We start from the raw sequence: 21,270 nt of genomic DNA, 5'->3' as shown, positions 1-21,270 counted from the left end.
CAGACCCAAATCTGACTCTGACATGGCTTTTGAGCTGAACGTATTTTATATTCTATCGTTATTTAACTTACATATTAATTATTAAACTTATATTTTTATATTGTACACATTGGCATGAGTTTCTCATGATCTTTCTTAGGCCCCTGACCACAGTTTCTCATCATTATTCTTACGATTAAACAGTAATTATATTTAATTACTAAACAATCATCACATCTAACAATTATATCAGTTATCATGTACTAGCTACACGAGTGCAGTTCTAGCATGGTACACGGCCTTCATGTACCTAGGGTATTTATTTTTTCCAGGGCCTACTAAGCTGAATTTTCCTTTTAACCCTAAATCCCCATGATTTTAAAACCCTTTTGCTATCAGAGACAGATTGTTGCTCTTGACCTTCTTCTTCCTTCTTCTCCATGGGTTTGGGTGATGCTTTGTGACCGGATAGAAAAGTCCTCATTGTGGGCTTCGAGGGATCAGTTATTGGGTTAAAAGGGAAAATAATCTAGCTGTCCTTTCTTAAGTGATAGTTTAGTCTTAAAAGACCTTGCAACAAGAGTGAGTTAGCCATTTTGTGCCTTGCTAGTGAAAAAGCTGCTGAACTCACAGCAGTGAGACTGTAACATAGATAAGAAATAATAAACACCTGAGTCTGATCATGGAACACCGAATTACGTGCCTCCAATCCTGACCTGGAGAAACTGATACCAGAGCTCTGAGTAGCTCAGAGTGACCTTTGAGGGGTTACATTAACTTTCCATTCCCACTAACTCCCTCTGGTTTCGTGGAAGGGAAACTGGAGCAAGCCTTTCCAAATATCAACCAATAAACCAGAAATTACCTTTCCTTTTCCTCCATGTCTTCCATTACAAGTTGGGGGAGGGCGGTGTTTGTACAGTGGTTTTTTTTTTTTAAGTCTGCTGCTAGAGGTTGTTCACATGGCTGGGAAATCAGGGTTTTTAAATGGCTCTTGAAAGTTTTGAAGACAGAACAGGTTTTTTTGAAACAACCTTTTCACTCTTCTGGCTTTTGTTGTTCTTCAGGAGCAGTAGCCAAGCTGTAAGTTAGAGCTTTAAACTTTGTGTCTTTGGAGAGTCATTGTCTCTCCCTTGTTTGGAGAAGTGGTACCAAAATAAATAAGTAGATAGTGAGTGGATATTGCTTTAACAGCTGGAACTTTGCATTAAAATCAGTGAATGCTGGTCAGCAAAACCAGTGAACCATCACAGAAGAGTCACAAATTACTGCCTAATACATTGAGCCAAGCCTGAGCTCCATGTGACACCTTAGATCTGAAGAATTACACTAAAACTCAGTTTTATCACGTTGCAAGGGAGCTAAATGTGATTTTAGCAAACAACTTGGTGCATTGCTGCCCCATTTTGGGGGTCCAGCAGTGTGGAGGGGATGCCTGTCATGACCTCTCCTTGCCTTTCTTCCCAAACTTTGTGACTACTCCACCAGTTGGATGTAATTATGACGTGATCAGATAGGAAGAGCAGACTCTATCCTTAAGGGAGTCTCTGTATAGAGTTTTGCAATTACAGTAGATTTTTTCTTTAATCAGTAATGGTGTAATTTGCTGTTGCTTCTGGCGTGGTTTATTTGTCTCTCACGGGAGGAGAATTTTAAGTTCATACCTATTCTAATTGAAACCCTCAAAGGGGCAGGAATGCAAAAATTGGCATTCGCTGCTCATTTAATTTAATTTGCTTCTCACAAATACAAGAAGCACAGTAAATTGTGATATGGTAACAATGGTATTTGAAAAATTCTTACAGCTTTTGATTGTAAGTACCTAAGACCTTCTCTTAGAGATAAAGGACTGCTTTTCCTCCTGAGAAACACCTACTGAAATGACTCTGCCTGTGAACACAAAAATAAACACTGGTGTGTGTAGGGGTGTGTGTGCATACTTATACATTTATAGTCACCATCTTAGCCTTCATTTTGCTTTTTTCCCAGAACACACAGCCACAGCAGGGACAATTCAAACCTTCAGGCTCCAGTGCTTGTGTTTGTGACTCTTCCAGTCCACTGAGGGCACCAAAATCTTTATCTTTAGATTCTTGTAATGTCAACATGGGTGTCTCCTCACCCACCTGAGAAGCCTTGCTGTGCTAGAGGAATGTGCAGGGAGTTAATGCAGCGTGGCTGTGTAACTCCTTCTGCTCTCCTTAACTTCCCCTTTCCACTTGCCCAATGTGATCTCTGGTCAGCAAAGGAAAATTCAGAGTTAGCTTTGCATCTTCCCTAGTCTGGCTGCAGTTGTTTTCCTTTGTCCCTTTCCTGGTGTTTGGTGAAGGCTGGTGAGTGCCTGGATTATTTTTTTAAGGATGGCAGGTGTATGAGACACAGCAGGAGAGAGAGAGAATAAAGTTGATGAACTTGGGAAGAAAATCTTTGTTCCTTAACTTGCAATTTTCAGTCAGTATAGTTTTAGGTAAAGCAGCTTTCTGCTGAGTGGTCCTTAGCAGCCTGACAATAAATGACTTGAGAAGATGCTGTTGGATTCAAATAAAGTCCTATAGGAAAATAACCTCCAGGCTGAGTCCCAAACTCTGTCATGTTTGCCTGCCTAGTAATTTCACAGCTGTGGAAAAGGCAGGTCCAACATTTTCACACTATTTTTTAAATGGAGAAATATAGTAAATAATTACAGAGGAACTTTATAAATATAATATATTTTTCCTTTTCATCTCTACCCATAAATTCGCATCCCATGAGAAATTATGATGGCTTTACAGTTGTGAAGGAAGCTTTAGCCATTAATTCAGAAGAGAAGGACCAGTCTCCCAACTTCCACAACTTTGAATCTTCTGCTTTCATCCCTTCTCCTTCACTCACAGGAAAGATGTAAATAATAATGTGAATAATAATTATTCATTGCAGTGAGAAGCGTCCCAGAATTTGCTGCATTTGCATAAAGGGACATAATTCCCTGAAAACATACAATGTTCTTTTTGAGTACACTCAAATAAATGCTTGACATTATTCACCATAGAATACTGGGCCAGCAGCAATTACCACTGGAAGTAAGAATTAATTTGCCCAGTTCCCATCTGTGGGATTGGAGGCTGAGTGCTGGACAGAGCTGCTGCTGAGCCCAGCATCCCCTGCAGGGTCTGGAGGGAGAGCCACAGCAATTAACCACAGCCACCATTCAGAGAGACTGAAATCAGCTGAAAGATGGAAAAAGTAATAATGCAGAATATTAGCTGCAGGATGCTCAGCAGTCAGATTTGTTCGGAGGAAAGAAGTGGAGAAATCTGAGCAGGATCACAGCAGGACAACTCCAGACAGCTCCAGACTCCTGAGAAGTTGTGGCCCCTCTGGCAAGTGTTGCCTGTCTTACACATTTCACAGCAGAAAACAGGAACAAAAAGATAACCACACATTAAGATCTATGTTTAAAGAGAAATGAACAATAACAGAGATGTGGAATAACCAGCTTTCTTTGCTTTTTTGCTTATTTCAGAAAACCAAGAGGAAGAAAGGATGGAGCAAAATATGTAGAAATAACTTATGTCTGACTTTGAAATTCCCTCTTCAACTCTGGGGCAGAAGATGCGTTACTAGAACCTCAATTCAGCAGCAGTTTTCACCTTCAAAGAGCATTAAAATTACTTGGTGACTTTTACTTTTCTGTAGTCGTGAGAAAGGCTGTGGAATATGACAGTGCTCCTCTTCAGAACTCTGAGTGGCAAGAATTAAAACCCTGAGTTAAAAGAATTCCATATTAGAAAAGCCAGCCTATTCAAGCTTTACAAAATTTTATGCTCATGTCTCCAGTTATAAAGAACTCTTTCTGTTTTTAACATACTCCACCCACCCCTTTAAAATGAGAGCAAAGATGCCCTGGTAATGGCATCATTCTAGTAAAAATAAGGATAAAATACAGTCAGGGTTGTCAATAATAATCCTGTAACGTGCAGTCACTTTGAGAGCTGTGTCTGAGCTCTCCCCACAACCCCTGGAGCAGAATGGAAGGGGCTGAGACACATCTGGGATCACTCTGCATCCCACAGCCCATGTGCCTGACTGTGTCTGACACTTTAGGGGGCAGATTTGTTGGTGCTGCTCAGCTCGGTCTCGTTTTTAAGTGTGGCTTTATGAGCTGAGGCCAGACTATGCAGAGGTGCAGGGCTGAGGAAGGGCAGTTACATCAGCTGCTGTGCAAGTCAGTGTTGTCCTTTTGTTAAGGCCATGTGAGGATTTTTGGACATTTGACTGTCCACAATAGTCAAGGAAAAGAAAACAGTGTCATTCCTCCCTGACACCCAGTTCTTTTGGGTGGATTCAGAAAGATCTGTTTAATGGGCAGCACAATAGCTGAGACCTTCCACAGTTCCCCAAACTTCAGTATTTTCCACAGCTTCTCATTAAAGAACATCTCCTTTACTTCACCTGCATTGTGCCTGCTAAAGGCTGGATCTCAAGCATCAAACTGGGTCGAAGTATCTGTTCTTCCAGAATGTTTCTTTTTCAATTTAAAGACCTTTCTCTCCATGTGGAGCTTCACTATTCAAGGAAAATTAATCATAAAAATAGCTTATATTTAACTCAGCGTAAGCCAAACAAGCTGTGCCATTGCAATAGGGCAGGGCACAATCCTAAAATCTCTCAGCATTTTGAGCTTTGTGTGCTTTACAGCAACACAGAACATGGTTAGTATCAGTATCTGTGAAATCACTTTGTTAAATATACTGCAGGCCCCAACCTTGTTTTACCCAAGCATTTTCTTTGTTCACTGCCACTAAATTTAGATTATATTCTCCTCAGAGGCTGGTCTCTACAAGACATTTGGTATTTACTTTTTTCTCTAAGTGTCTACTACAATCTACTACAATCTTCCTAGTAGCACATTTATTCCACAGATCTTCCCACTCATCAAATGAGTTCTAAACTTAGCACAGGCTCTCCCAGCTTTAATGCAAACCATTTGTGAGGCTTCCAAATGACTCACTGAAAGCATGAGCTGTGCAGGGGTGTTCTCTGATAAACACATAAATAAAAACAACTCAGAGCAACTGGTTCTGAGCATAAGAACAACCCCAGCTGAGCTATTTCAGTGGTGTTAGGGTTGGAAGGAAAGGCAGCCAGCAAAGGGGGTCAAGTACAGGCTGCTTCTCTAAAGCAGAGATTGCTACTAAAGAAAAATAGTTAAAATAAACCAGATTTTTTTTTTACAACTTGCTGAAAAATTGAATGTATCTGCCTTGCAAATGTGCAGCCAGTCTCACAAAACCCAAGAGCCAGAAGAAGATGCAGAAGAAAAAGAGCAGCCAAGCCTGGTGCCAACATTTTGAATGCAAACCATTTGCATCATCCACTACCTGCTGTGCTCCTCGGCTTGGTGGTATAAGGATGGCTTTATTGACATTGGGGGATTTCTGACTGAAATTCAGAATATTTAAGTTTTGTTGCTATTTCTTGTTATCTCTCTGTTTTTTTAAAGTAATTTGGATTCATGGCATGTTTTCTTTTGCTTTGGAAAGGGTTGGCTTGTCTTTTGTTTTGGTTTTTGCAGTCTGAAAAGGAGACCAGAAGCTTCCTTTTCTTTTGGAAGAGTTTTTGTTACTACATTTCTTAAGATATTCAGTAGTTTTAAAATAAAATCTTCTCAGCCTCAGGATGACTCCTGAACAAATATATTTGACTTTCAAAATCCTCCTGAGTGGAAGCTGTACACTATGGAGAAGAAATTCTCATTACTTAGTTATAGAAATGAACACATTCCCCTCTTCCCAAACCTTGAAAAAAGCTGGGACCAAATCTTGGGCTAACAATAAAACCTGGTAAGAATAAGAATATAAATAATATAAATAAGAACCTGGTAAGAATAACCACGGGCTATGGATGATTTTTCTTCTAAAAAATATTTATTAAAAAATCTGTAATAGTTGTAATACTGATTGCCTTGAGAGGCTCCACTTTGCAATGCAGAAGGTGCAGCAGATCTGCTGATACCTGAGGTGGAAGCAGAATGAATCCTAATGAATTTTAGCAGCTACCACAACATATGGAAGAGGAGAGGATAAAGTATATACCAGTGTTTTAATTGTTGAAATTAATGAATGACAAATTTTATTCAAACTTGTATCAGCATAGTAACTTCTAATGCCATTGTACACCAGTAGCCAGAGCATTTCACTGCCTTCCTTTTGAAAATCTAAAAATAAACCAGCAAACAGCACCATGCATTAACAGCACACCCTGGGAACACGGGTGCAAAGTCCTGGGTGGGGACACAGACAGCACAAGGTCATTCCTGGACAAGGAGGAGCTGCTGTGTGCCAGGGCTCTGAGGCCACCACAGGCACTGCCCAGCTCCCAGGGCCTGTCCCCACCTTGCCCAGGACCCCATTTCAGCCTCCCCAGGGATGTCATCCCCTGGGATGCTGCAGGGCACTGCTCCTGACCCTGGCTGCCACCCTGGGCTCTTCCCCCTGCTCTGGGATGTGCCTGGTGCTGCCCCAGGCTGGGGTGCTGGGATGAACCAGCCCTGCTGACAGAATTAGTCTTCCTTTATTAGCCCCTAGATGCCATAAAACCCTACACTCTGTCAGTTTGCTGATAATCAGGTGGCAATTAGATCACAGAAGCAGAGAAGAGATCCAGTGGCATTTTTGGGTTCATGACTCCAGTTGTGAATCCCAGTCCTGAATTTGATGTTGATTTTTGAGGGTAAAAGCTTCCCTAAATGTGAAGTGGGGAGGGAATATAAGAAAATATTTAGTGTGGTTATTTTCCCAGTAGTAACTCCTAAATGTCAGTAACCACTGTACTGCCCGAACCGTGCCCCGATGCTTTGGAGCACTGTCATTGCCAAAGGAAGAAAAACACACCAAGTTGCTTTCAATTACCATTAATGACACTTAAATATGAGTGTAACGGGGAGCAGAAGATAAACATGGGGTAAGTGGCTGTGGAAGCAGTTTCTGAAAGGTTTGCTCCGGGCTAGGAGGGGAGGAAAAGCAATTGTCCTGTCACACTCACCTCATTCTCTGCACTGCTGTTCTCGTTGCCCATCTCAGCTCTGATGTCCAGGGTCACACAGCAATTAAAAAAAGATCACTGGAAGAAAAGAAAAAGATGTTAATGCGCTGTAAAAAAACCAAAATAAAAAGAAAACCCGGAAATTTTGAAGGGCTGTCCTCTCAGCCACCCAGCCAGCTGACCCTCCTGACATTCAGCCTTACAATGGTTCTAAGTCATAAATTGGGGGGAAAAGAACCTTAATGCTTTTAGTTCCTCATGTCTCTCTGCTGTCTTCAGTCCTTGAAACTCAGCTTTGTTCCTCTGGATTATCCCATGGCATTTGAACATGCCAAACCAAAACATTTTCCTTTAACTTCGGATGGACAGCCCATAGGAAAACCTTATTTTAACTGTATTTAAACAATTTGTATTAATTGAAATTCCTGGACCAAGTTGCCTGCTCACATTGTCAGAACCATGGTGTTAAACCTGAATATCACCGTAACAAACAATTTTCAATCAAAGCACCCAGAGAAAGAGTAAATGGATTTTTTTTTATCCTGATCACTGGCATTGTTCCCTGCTTTTCTTAGGCATTATTTTGTTACAATGTTGTGTTCTAAACACCTTCTTTAAACTTAGGAGGATCTGCCTCCCATAATTACTATTGGTTTTATACTAGTTCAGCTTTAATTATTTAATTTCAATAAAATCTCTGAGCAATTTTAGAGTTAAGTGTCTCCCCGGGCATCGGTGATTTCTATATATATATTTTTTTTTTGAAAAGGATACTCTATAGTAAAAGTCCACACCAGAGATTCACTTATAGTCATTCTTGTGCTAGACATTTTATTTTGGCTTGTTCTAGACATTTTATCTGGGGGCTCATGCATTGAAATTCATTGTATTTATTGTATTACTGAAAAAAAAAAAAAAGGTGAAAATGACACATTATTACAGTCTCTTCAGTTGTTTGTTTTTTTTTTTTCCCAAAGATTTTGGGATTGCTCTGCAGTGTGTGTCAAGAAAAACTCCATCAAAGTTAGGCTGTAAAAAGGAGATTGCATTTTGAACGCCAAGGAAACCATACAAGCTTTTAAGGAATGTTGTTATTATTACTACAGTGCATTTTTTAAAACTTGAAATATTATTTTTCTTCACAGGAGGCTTGGGGAGAGAGAAGTTTGGTGCAGTGCTCTTAAGCTCTGTTCTGTTTAAACTTGATTGTCTTCAGGGGATACAGCAGTGCTTGAACTTGCTCCTGTTGAAATCACTGGGGCCAGGATTGCACTTTCAGTGATTAATTAGCAACGTGAGGTTTTATCTGCTGAGATTGCTGCCAAATCCTCTCCTGTTTTAAACAGTTTTAAAACTGTTTTAAAACAGTTCTGAGCTGTGCTGAAGACTGCATGTAACATTTTCAAAATCGCTGTTCCCCAAGTATGAAATACTCCATCATGGAGTAATGGACACACACAAATCTTCCAGCCCAGTGAAATGTTCCAAGACAACACATTAAGATTGTAATATTTTAAGTATGTATTGATATAATAAAACATTCTCACACTGTTAGAGCTGCTGACTAAGCTTTAAATACACAGGAGGAAAAGAATAACTCCACTATAAAGATGTGTTTCCCTCAACACCCAGAACAATTCTTTAAGAGTGAATATTGTGGCATTTGTTCCCCTGAACTGCCAAGATTTTCTCTTCCCAGATCTTTTTCTGTCCTTACAGACATCATGTGGAAATATCTGTAAATTGTTCCCTCACAAACACTTGCAGTAATAATGTAAACTGGGGGATGAATGGAACTCTCCCAAATCCCCATGGAGTTGTTTAGTTAATTGGGATTTTGCTCATCAAGTTCTTCAATAGATTAGCCAATGTATGTCATAATGATGTCCTATTTGTTTCAGAGTAAATTCACTTCAGTGCATAATATACTGTCAATATTTCTGCACCAGCTCAGCCATACTGACTGTTAAGGCTGCAACTGCTAATAGAGGCCAAAGTTCTAATATTGAGTTGAAAGATAACAATACATTTTTTACAGTTTTTAAATTAAAATGCACAGGAATCAAAGTAGAAAATTACAAGAGCACAGCAGAAGTGCCAGCTGTCAAAAATCTCCACTAACACATCATATAGTATTGTCTACCCACTCTTTTCTTTCCCTAGAGCATGAACTTTCACAATTTTCACACAATTCTCACATCACCATCTGCTTAATAATGAAGATAAATGTAATAAATAGGAAATAAAGACATTACAGATTCTCCAATAATGAAATGAGCGATAATAATATTAAAGTGTGAATTACATTGCAGTGCTAAAATAATTTTTTAGATTACAGTGTTACTGTAATCCTTTTTACATACATTATTTCTAAATCATTCAATGCACAAGCATTACTTAGGTTGTAAACTAAAAGTGCTTTATCATATGCATAGACTTTCAAATAAACATTACAAACATGCTAAAAATCCATCCATTAAATAAACATAGCTCAACCAAAAGATAATATTCATCATCTTTCTATAGTATCTTTCACAATTTACATGTCATTATTGAAATTATTTGAACATCACATATCCCAGAAACAGCTCGGTGGTACAAATTGGTCTGTTCAGCCTGCAGAGACTTTTGAGCTGAACAGCTGAAAAGTCATGATCTGAATAACTGCTCCACTGAAAGCAAACAAGAGGATGTTTAATGTTGCACTTACATTCCAAGATTTATCTGGCACCTTTGGCTTCACTGACACTTCACTGGTGTCTTCAAACCATTCCTTCCATCTTCACCACACCAGTTTTCACCTGATTTTCCTCCTACTTCTCCTCAGACTCATGAAATGTAGGCTTTCTCTCCGGGACCCACCTTCATAACCTGCTCAACAACCAACTTGCCTCCACCCCAGGCAAGAAAAAAAACAAGTTCCACCTCCTCAGCCCGGCCTCCCCCTGCTCCTGCCAGGCTGCTGAGGCTCTCTGCCTGCCAGAAATTCAGTTTTTCACAAAAGCAACCCCAGAGAACATCAATTTTGGGTCAAACGTATTTCACTTCTACCGTTTCTTGGCATGTGGTATGAGCAGTGCTTCTTGAAAAAAATGGTTCAGGGAAACTGTGTCAATAACACACTGGAGTTATGCATGTGTTGTTTTCAAGGGAAAATTAGTATTGGGGGAACATCTATTCTGCATTTTTTGTCCAGGTTTGTTTATGTGTTTAAGCTCATCTTTCATTTTCTCATCTTACCCTTGAAAGCTGTCAGAAATACCTGCTAGGAAATGTTGATGTGCCTGTTCAGGTTATGGTGAAATCATTTCCCATTTAATCATCCTGAAGGGTGGAGACATGACAAAAACCCTTTGAAATGTGATGTTGCAAGAAGTACTGGTTTATGGGCGAGCTAATTGTTATTATTAACTCTGATTGTCCATTCCAGCAATGCTTCCACAAAGGGGTGCTCAGAAACAGAGCTGGTAACCAAAGACAAGAGTATTTCTCATTAGTGGCAACTCCAAGGGATTATTGAGTTTCTGTAAACACCTGTGGTGCTTTTTGGGGCCACAAACCAAAGGAATGGTCCACTGTGGGTTTGTTGCACCTCAAAGAGTGTGAGGCAGCATTGCTGAACCCAGCATGGAAAAGTCATACCTGGCATGGCTAAAAGGCAGGATTTCCTAGGGCAGCCATATGTTGTCTGCTGACTTTTGTTCCACAGAACCATGGTCTATAAACTCCTGACTTGGAAACAGAAAGCCTGTGATGGGCTGGAATGCACAGTTGCAAGATCAAGGGCTACATGGACAGTCCTGCCTTTAAATCTTTATTTTTTTATTAAGTTGGTGATCCAGCATTCTCTGGTCTCCCAAGCCCGGATCAGAATCCAGTAAATCTGAAGTTCATTAATTCAAAATTTTAGTGTGTTCTTCCTAAAAACCAAAGTAGGGGACATTGCACAATTGATTGTCTTATAGACAACAAATTATGCAATGGGTTTTTTTTTTTTGTTTAGGCTCTCTGCCATGAATTTAAGAGCAGGGATCCTGTGGGAGCTCAGGAAAACACAAGCCTGGTAATACATCCTCACTTCTGCTAGCTGCATTATTTCCCCATCAAACCAAACTGAACTCACATTTGGGGCTATTCCATTTCTAAGCTACGGCCAGAAAACGCCACAAAGTGAAAGTGAAGCAGCTGCCTTGCAAAACAATTGTCTGGCAGAAACTTTGGGGAAAACCAAATCTGTAATCTGTAGCTGATGATTTCTGACTGTGAATTTTTATCAACATAGATGCAAAGCAGAATCCCTCAGTTTGGGTAAGTTGTGTAAGGTTTGCAAAGCCTCGCAGGCAACTCCTGCACTGGTGCCAGAAGTGTGAGCCCTGGGGAATGAGGGCAGTGCCACCAACACAGCCACCCTGTGCTCTGGTCTGTGAGCCTGCCAGGACCCTGACTGACAGCACTGCCACTGTAGCTTTGGGTCAGTTTTCTGACCCACTCTCGTGTCTAAATTAGGATTCACTCATTAATTTCTATCCCAGCTACCCCAAGCAGCCCTTCTTCACTGCAAGCTCTTCCCACCTTTGCAGAGGCTGATCTTCTGCTCTGTTCCAGTATGAAGTGTAAAACATCAACTCTGAGAGAATTCCACATGCTCTGATGTCTCTTTTTATTCTCTTTGATTTTATGAAGGAACTGGTGGGGGACAAAGTACTCACACTGGGCTGCTTTACAGTTGTTTGCTGGATTTCCCCTTGTGGTTCCTCATCCACTCTTCATGCTCATCCAGGGAGAGATTTTCTTTTCTTGATCAAAACAGGATTTAACCCAGAAGGATTGGAAGACCCAAACTAGGGGATGATACAGCTCAGACTTAAAGGTAAGCTATGTAGTGGGTTAATAAGTTCGTATTTCAGTAAGATCCAAATAATTTGTCATGAGTGATCAAATTTAGTCACAGTATATACAGTACTGGGTACACTTACCAGCCATACACTACACATGTATATTGGAGACATGCTGCCTTAGGTATTTGTAGAAGACAATTCAATGTGAGGTCATTTTACTTTATAGTACAAATACTGCCAATTTAAAATAAAATGTTCTATGTTCCATACCTTCCCATGATTGATGGTATACATAAAACATTGCAAAGCTCTGCTGAAGCACTGACCAGAGTATTACACACCAGCCATTCCCATAGGCAAGAGAAGAAAGGGGAGGTGTTCAGAATTTTACTCTTCTCCAATCTTGATGTAAGAGTGCAAAACCATTCCCAATTTCTGCATATTCCAACAATATCACAGAGATCTGCAAGAACGACTGACCTATGACAGTCCTTTGTCTTTTGCTTGTTCACAAATTCTAGAATAGCAAATACCAAGATCTGAGGGGGGGGGGGAAACAGAGCCCATCATGAGAATTAATAAACAACTAATGATTTTCAAGTGCACAACTTGATGGGGAGGATGTTGCTTAGTAACATCAGCAGCTGGATCTGCTGTAAAGCCGTGATGTCGCTTGGCAACGAAAGCTGAGCTGGATTTTCGGGAGAGTTGTGAAACTGTATTTTCATGCCCTTCCCCCAAGAAAACCAGAAATTGCCTATGGAGAGCACCTCCCTGAGCCCATGTAGGACTGAGGTTCAGAGGACAGCAGAGGATGCAGCCCAGCCTTGGCTGATGTGCCCCACTTCATGTGCAAGTGTGAAAGAAAAGAAGCAGGGATGCTGAGGGATGCTGGATGCTGGATGTTTCATGCCACTAAGACACGAAAGCATGTTTTAAACAACAGGTTATGAAAGTTAAAAGTTATTCTTCCCATTTCTGGCTAATTTTCAATCAGTATGACAACCTGGCCTGGAAAAATCCAATTGATGACATACTTCCATTGCTTCTAATCATCCCCATGTGGCACTTCAGGGCACTCCTGTATCCTTCAGATCTTTAAGTTATGTTTCATGGCACAAAAGTGCAGAATAAAAGCACATATTTCTTTGGAGATTAATGGATTTGCCCAAGGTTAAAAAGCTCACCAAGTGGCAGAGCTAGGATGTCAGCACTGGCTTCCTCAGCATGCTGCAGTTACCAGACTCTGCTGGAATTTGAGTGGATGTTATTGGAACCTCCATCAGAAGGTGCCCTTCTTAAGGAAACATGGGGTTGCTAAATAATTTTGGTTTATTTTCTATCTAGTAATATTTTCCCAGCAGAAAAAAGAAAGTCTATCATTTTAGCTCTTAACAGAACATTCCTAAGACTATATAGTTTCAAGCACTAACAAATAAAAGTGATTATGGGAATCTTAAGTGTGATTCCGTTGTATTTTACTTATCCCCTAACTGCCTCTCTAAAGACATGGGTCACAGCTAATTTTGTGTTTTATCTCCTAGTCCCATGAGGATGTCATGGCCACCTCAGGGTGCCTAAAACGGTGCTCAGTGCCTGCATCTGTGGATCTCAATGATCTTTCCCCTGTGCATTGAGCATTAAATGTTTTCAGGTCACGTACATTCCCTTCTGCTGCACTGGTTGCAGATGTCAAAAGTACTGCACAGGGCTTAGTCCTTGAAGTGATGCCAAAAGTTTTTTATGAAATATATATGATCCAAATAAGAATATCCAAGTATTGGAACATTTCTCTTTCCAAACCACATTTATGCCAGCAGTTTTTCACCAGATTCCATTGCAGCACTTCAGTCAGTAGGGAGGCTGTGGATTCAGACAAAACACAGAGCTCTGTGCAGTCTCTCTCATGCCCACATGCACATTCCAGCTATGGAGAGCAGGACAGATTCCTATTTAAGTTCTGAACACCAGCACCAGCTCACAGGGCTCAGGAGCTACAGGGGAGGCTGACCTACATAACTCACCTGGTCAATCTGTGCCTATCATTGTGCAGGACTGCAAAATATTTCCTTATTATTACTGCTGGCCTTGTATAAACAGCTAATTATGATTTATCAACAGTATCTCCCCAACACTTGTATTATGAGACATATATGACTGTATAAGTCAGGTCCATAGCCAACCTGACAAAGTTGACATGTGTTTTCACATTCTAAATGCAAACAGTCCAAGTGAGGAATTTCTGTTCCTGAATCTCCCAGCTGAGGCAGGAAGAACATGCTCTCTGACTTGGGGCAAAGTTCTGGAAGTAGCAGTGGGAGGTCTGATGTGAGGGGAGGATTTTTAGAACCTTCTCTCTGCTCCTCAAGCTGGTCTGCCTGCCCTGGTGTCCAGTCTCAGCACTGGGAACGGGGGGACATGACTCGGAGAGACAAAAATCCACCTTATGTGAGGCAGAGGAGGAAACAAGGTGGGGATCAGTTGGCTTAACCTGTCTAGAGGCACATGTAGGGCCTGGGAAGAGTGCATCACAGGAGGAATTGTGCATCACAGGAGGAATTATTTCTTTCACAGAATTCACAGAATGACCAGGCTGGAGGAGACCTTCAAGATCATCGAGTCCAACCCAGCCCCAACACCTCAACCCAACCCTGGCACCCAGTGCCACATCCAGGCTTTGTTAAACACACCCAGAGATGGTGACTCCACCACCTCCCTGGGCAGCCATTCCAGAACTTTATCACCTTTCTGTAAAAAACTTTTTCCTGATATCCAACCTGTATTTCCCTTGAGGCCGTGTGCTCTGGTTCTGTCAGTTCCTGGAGAAAGAGCCAACCCCAGCTGAGCACAGCCACCTTCCAGGAGCTGTGGGGAGTGACAAGGTCATCCCCAAGTCTCCTTTTCTCCAGGCTGAGCACCCCCAGCTCCCTCAGGGGTTCCTCACAGGGTTTGTGTTCCCAGCCCCTTCTTGCCTCTTTTCAGGTCCTTCCTCCTTCGAATTATTTTTCTTGCTTTCCCTGCTGAGTTCACCTGTTTCTTCTGTTCACACATTCCCTTTTTTCTCCTCCCTTTCTCCAAGGGACTCAGTGGAAATACAAGGCAGAGCAGAGTTGCCACAGGGATGGTTTTCTGAGAGCTGCTGGGCAGGCAGGGAAGAGGCAGATCAGGGGGAAGGGGCTCCTCCCTGCTTGTTCTGCTTGAGCTGTGGGGTCTGGAGCAGCTGCCAGCAGCTGTCTCTGCCCAACTGTGGATGGCAGCAGTATTTAATCTCCCACTTTCCTGGCCTGAGGTGTGTGTTGACATGTCAGGCTTGGCAGGTTGCAGCTGCTTTCTGGGCTTTGTGCTCACACACCCTCCGTGCTCACACAAATATCCCAGGAGAGGAGAATTCTTCTCAAGCTCCTGGAAAGGCTCCAGCACTCAGAGATTCTCCTCAGGATGTTTATTGGTTTTCTGTCTGCTGACACAACACAGGTACATAGCCACCACCACACAGTCACACATATATACACATGCTTATATTACATATTCCATATATATAAATGCAGATATCTTATGCAGATTATGTCCTTCATCCTCAGTTAGAGGCCATTGAGCCTGAGGCTGTTTTTAATAATTTCATGATGGCTGTTAGATCACTGAGTGAGAATAAATTAGACAAAAACTCAGCTATTGAATATTTCGCAGTTGTCTTTACTCTCACTCCAGAAATGCTGTGTTTTATCAGTAGTGGGAGCAGGCTATGAAAATAAATCTCTCAGGAGAGCTGCACATCAAGACAGCTTGTTAATAGCCAGACAGGGGTTAGATTTCATATTCCAGTCCAAGCAAGGTTTTTGCAGGACTAACCCTGGGAACTGAGTCACTGACCTCTGAAATTGTAGTCAAGATACTGCTCATAAGTTGTTTACAAAGATTCCCAAGTTTGGATGAAAAAATATTTACTTTGAAACTAAATTTGTTGAGTTTCTTCAGTCTTCTGCACCTTGAAAAAGTTAGAATAAGTAAGCACAACACTGAGGTGTACTGTAAGCATTTAGTTGGATTACTTGTGCAAGTTCCTCACTGATTCACAAAGCAGGAGAATGCTGCAGGAGAATGCTGCATTTCAGAGAAGCAGAAATTGAGGCACAGGGGAGCTGAGTGACCAGGCTGTTAATATGTTGTCTAATCCTGGGCTAAGCAGAAAAGTACAACTGGTGTTCAGCCCTCAGAATAATGATACAGAATGAAGATGATAACAGGTTTCATTTGGCATGACTGTTCTAAAAGAGGAGATAATATTTTACATGGAATATTACCTGGATTATGGACTTTTCAAAGTACGATCTAACCCTGCAGAAAAAGACTCCATCACATTTCAAGGCTAGTCAGGACCAAAATGTTTCCTCAGGTTTATTTGTCAGCCAAGATCAGTCTTGTGCAGAGTAGCATAATCCATAAATTTAAAAAAAAAACCAAAAAAGCAACCAAACAGTAAGCCTAAAATAATTTTATGTGTTTTTCTCCAAAGGATAATAATTGCATACTAATAAGAATGCTTCCTCACAGACATGACTGTAGTTTTGTACCTGTTACCGTGTTAAAACTAATGTAATGAATGAATGCTTAAGTTGAATGTAAATTATAAACCTATTTTCCCCCGATTCCTTTGATTCAACTAAGCAGAATTGCAAAACAAGATTGAGAAAAGCCAGTTACAGACAGTCTTCCATGTATTTATGATGACCTGGTGACAAAAAACGGTGCCTGAACTGCATTATCCCCCTCCAGAGCAGGTTTGATGTTTGCCTTTGTGGCATGGCTTTTTTAGAAGATGATCTAATGCTGTGCTGGTGGGAAGTGGTGCTGGTGATCCCTGGTGGAGATAAAGTTACCTAAGCTGCTCACTGTTGTTACAGATGGCACAACTCTTCATCCTCCTGACAGACCTAAACCTAATCAGCTTCACCTAATGACAGATTTAAACTCTTATAACTTATTGCCTTCTCCAGCTGGGTCTCCACTATTTATATTCATGTTCTCATTTTCCACTCATTTTCCACAATATCCAGTTTCAGAAGTTGACTCTTAATTTACAGGTGTATTTTTTCTTTGGCATGTCATCATCATTAAGGAATATGCTAGTTGCAGGCTTTACAGTACCTTAACTCAATCTCAGTTTTGGTTTGGGGAGGGTTCCCTGCAGACCAGGCTCACAAAATAGTTGTTATACATAATTATGCACAAAACTGGGACTTTTAAGCAGGGACTGTAACACTGAATATATAAAATTTCTGCTTTCAGTAGGAAACCATGACAGCATGCAGGCAACTAAGTACCAGTCACCAGTATCAAAATATGGATATTAAACATAGTTCAAGTCAGTGAAATGAGCACAAAATAAGGCCTACAATTATTTGTCGAGTTTAAAGTTAATGTGAATAAAGATTTAGATTTCTTCTTCTACCCAAATGTGAGTCTTTCCCTCTTGTTTAAGTAAACTCTTAAAGATTACTTGGTGAACTCCTGTGCATCTAGAAAGGAGTAATATTCTTCTCTGAAAAGTGTGATAGCCCATAGATTGACTCTTCAAAACTCTTCATATGTAAGAACAGAACTTGTCACAAAATGATATCATGAGACAGTACAATATATTAATGCAAAAGGCTCAAGCATAGTTCCCAAAACTCTTGAAATCTTTTTACCAGTAGAAGTGGTTTAATAGTGCCATGAATGAAATATTTGGTTTGGGCTGGTGAGTTTTCATGCAGGAACTAAATATTGCATGTAGGACAATTAAGAAATGTTAAGGCTTGTTTATTAAAATGAAAGAATATTTCCATGGTCAGGGCTTCTGACACGTTTCACCCCTTGTGTGAGCACTGTGTGATTTAAAAGTCTACCAAAGAAACTGAAAAAAAAAACCAAAAACACTTTATGTAGACCATGAATTTAAACCTCCTGCCCCTCGTATCATGCAAAGATTTTCATATGGGTTCAATAAAACTGTGCAATACTCCAAAAGTGTGGCTAAAATCAGGTCTTTCCCATCAAGAAAGTGGTTAAGTATAATTTTCAGTTTACAGTTGCAAGTTGCATGGAAACTGTGAGTAACAGCAATGTAAAAAGTAGGCATGCAACTCAGCACAAGAGATACTAATGATGATTAATAATTGTATTTTCAATAGAGTCAATATGCTGTAGATCTAAAACACAGACACAGAAATACAGGCAACAGATCCCACTGCTGTTAGAACTGACAGCTTTGCATAATGGAGCATGCACATCCCCCTGAAGTGCTGGAGAATAAAAGCACACATTAAAAATCTAGGCAGATAAGGTCAAAACCTGCAGATTTATGAAGCAATGCTGTAAAAACTGGGATTTTCATACTTATGCAGCTTCTTTGTAGTTTTTTTTCCCCCTCCCCCTTCCCTTACTGCAGCAGTTGTGTTTCTGGATTCAGCCAGGAGTTGCTCACGACGTGAGTTTGTCAACATCAAAAATTGTTTGTGCTTCAGAAGATCTAGAAGAATCCTCTCTGCCTTTTTCTGGAGGGTTTGTGAAAATCTGACAGTGAACCCTCAGTGCACAGAAATGGTGCTGCTCGGCTGACACTTCACAGAATCACAGAAAACAGAGCTGAGCCATAAATCCTTCCCTATTTTTGTATGTCCCCAAAAGAGGTGCTTTTTTACAGGTCTATTGTAAACACGTTTTGGGAATGGGACAAAATGTTCTGAAATAGCATTTACCAAAGAATTCCTTTGTCTCAGTTGGTCAATTCCTCAGATGTATTCTGCAGAAACATCTATAGTGTTCATTCACTGATAAAGTTTTCTGGTTTATTTCATTGTTTCTAGGGAGATTATCTCATCATCCTTCTTTCTTACTCACAATTCTACTGGTCTTGTTCCCTTCTAAAATATCCCTGTAGAAAATATGACAGCTGTTCATATCAAAACAAAAATATTAGCACTATATTAATCACCTTATGTTTTGGTAGCAGGAAAAAACTGTTTTCACCCAGTCAGGTTGCCATGAACCAGCAAATCGTTTCTAATTACTTACACTCAGAAAAGCAGATTTCATCTAGGTAATAAAATAAATCATTCTTACCTTTTATTTATGCTCAGACCCATTAAAGTCCTACAAAACGCCCTGCAGCACGCTACTGTTTACACATGAAGCAAATAAATATAAATATCTGAATCCATTTGCAGGGACTCAGATCTGGCTGAAGCTTGGGTTTGACCAAGAATAAAGAGGGTTGGCTGGATCTTTTGCTTGCTGGGAAATCAGGGAAGTAAATGAGTCTGTCAAGTCCTAACTAGCATTTAATGACAAATTTAATTTGGCAAGAATATATAGTTCAGTATTTTGTCAAGCTTGCTGAGGCTTGTATATTCTGTATATGGATCTTGACCAACTGCTGTATTTTCAAAGGATCCTGCATTAAAGAACTTCTAATGAAAGCATACAAAACTTAAATCAAACTTTGTTTCACCATGTGATTTTTAGTACTTAAAAAAGGATTATGTCAAGAAAAATAAAAACTATAATCTCTGATGGCTTGACTCTTATCCTGGCTGTCAGCAGTGCAGCTCTTCAAACCATTCGTTTCTGCAATTAAATGTGGAATCAATTAACTGCACTTAAGCCATTCATTTAGCTTTAAGCTTAGATCATAGAAGTAGGGTAAAATGCTGCTCTTTTCAGCCTTGTTGTGGATTTTACTGATAAAACCCCAACTATAATGTAACTCAGATCAGCTTTGATTGGCTTTTCCCTACACTAGATTGCTTCCCACAGATTGTTACAATGCTTGATGAAAACACTCACTAGGAAATTCATGCAAATTCGTGCAAAGTGCCTCCTGACCTCCTTAGGCCAGGACACCCAAGCCTGTCATTGTCACAGGACTCTGCCCTAGGGATGGGAAAACGACTGGATGTGATGCAGATGCAGATGGAGATGTCAGGTTACTTAAAACTAAGTCTAAAATCATCCACCCAAAGGCCCATCTGACTTTTCTGGCCAACTACCAGCATTTTTTTCCCTGTAAAAATCCTTATAAAATAAGATTTATAGGTTCTCTGTATTAGCATTTAATTAAATTTTGAATCTATAAGGAAAACATTTTGACATGAAGAGATGGATTTTTTTTTAACTCATATATGTTTATTGCAAGTTTCTAATCCATCTTTTGGGCTGTGTAAAGGGAAAGACAGTCTGCTCCTAAGTAGTTAGCAGCTTGATCTTGAATAGTCAAATCACGAGGACAAAACTCAAGCTATAAACACTATATTTTTAAGGTAAGATCAGACTTTGTGAGAAATACCTGCTTTACAATAGAGATAGAAGCATGCCTGCCATTGTCATCCTTTGCCTGTCAATAAGAGTGTTGGTTTTGCCTGAAGATAAACCCATTTTTTTAAGCTTGGAAAACATTTTCCAAAGCATTATGATAATATAAACCCTGTTCAGTAATAAAATCCAGAAATAACTGAAGTGGCCATGGACTTACACTTTGACAAAGGATTTCAGCATCATGTCATCAATGTTAAAAACAGCAACAATTAAATTTTTGCTCATCTTATTTTGATTTAGTGGGTAAGACTGGAACTGACTTCAACTACCTGAAGATCTGTACGTTCCAGAGGCAATATTGTACCTACAACTGTTCAATGTTGTGTTTTACAGCCTGAAACAAACTTTGCTCTGCATGAAAGACAAAGCATCATAGTTCCCACTTAAGAACATCATCAAACATCTGCATAATCTGTCTAGTGAGCAGCCAGCTCATTTCATCCCTGAAACTCTGCATGAGAAACACACATTCTTGTTGTTACATGGCAACTTCAAAACAACAAGCAATCCTTTCTGACACAAACCCTTAGAACTGTTTTCTGCAAAAAAGAACAAGTGGAAGAGAGCCACATTTAACAACTCCAGCATTTGCAAATAGTTATGACAGTCTGTAATGTTGCAACTTGTTTTTAAAACAGCTATTTTAGGACATGCACATTTAATGATCATTCTGTTGGTCTTAGAGAGATACTGACTGAACAAGACATCATCCTGTAGACACACTATATAGGGTATGGGATTGTAAAACAAGTTATACAAGAGATCATGAAACTATAGAACCTCAAAGCAGACACTCTTTTTTTCTGGTACAGAGAAAAAAAATCTTTTACGTGTCAGACACTCCCTTTGTAATGTCTAAAACATAATTAGTAAACTGTTTTGAGTCTAGACATTTTTAAATTTAAAGAAAAATGACTTACCCAATTTTCCTCTAGACTAAAAATGAAAATGCACCACTCTGTCCCTGATTTTTATAACCTTCTGCACTCCTTCCCTCCTGGCTGGTGTGTGGATCCCCTTTCTGCCTGGATCACATGAAAGCGTTCTATTAATGTGAATTGGCTGATGTTTGAGAACA

At 40.2% G+C, this 21,270-nt stretch overlaps 1 protein-coding gene across 14 annotated transcripts in view; it reads right to left on the bottom strand.

Annotated features, from left to right (window-relative positions):
* Positions 1-21,201, bottom strand: part of TACC2 (transforming acidic coiled-coil containing protein 2) — a 127,258-nt gene extending 106,057 nt beyond the window's left edge. For 7 of the 14 annotated variants that reach the window (XM_072931325.1, XM_072931321.1, XM_072931326.1 and 4 more), the window contains exons 1-2: positions 9,713-9,847; positions 7,003-7,080 (exon numbers count right to left, since the gene is read on the bottom strand). In XM_072931325.1, the coding sequence (XP_072787426.1) occupies positions 7,003-7,035 (33 nt within the window). In that variant the 5' untranslated portion in view covers positions 7,036-7,080; positions 9,713-9,847. Of the gene's footprint in view, positions 1-7,002; positions 7,081-9,712; positions 9,849-21,112 lie in introns of those variants that run through there. The other 7 variants (XM_072931317.1, XM_072931319.1, XM_072931322.1 and 4 more) reach the window with 3 other exon arrangements.
* Between the last annotated feature and the right edge of the window lie 69 nt (positions 21,202-21,270).

The sequence above is a fragment of the Taeniopygia guttata genome, chromosome 6 (genome assembly GCF_048771995.1).
Source record: "Taeniopygia guttata chromosome 6, bTaeGut7.mat, whole genome shotgun sequence".
Classification (NCBI taxonomy): Eukaryota; Metazoa; Chordata; class Aves; order Passeriformes; family Estrildidae; genus Taeniopygia; species Taeniopygia guttata.
This window is presented reverse-complemented; position numbering and strand designations above follow the sequence as displayed.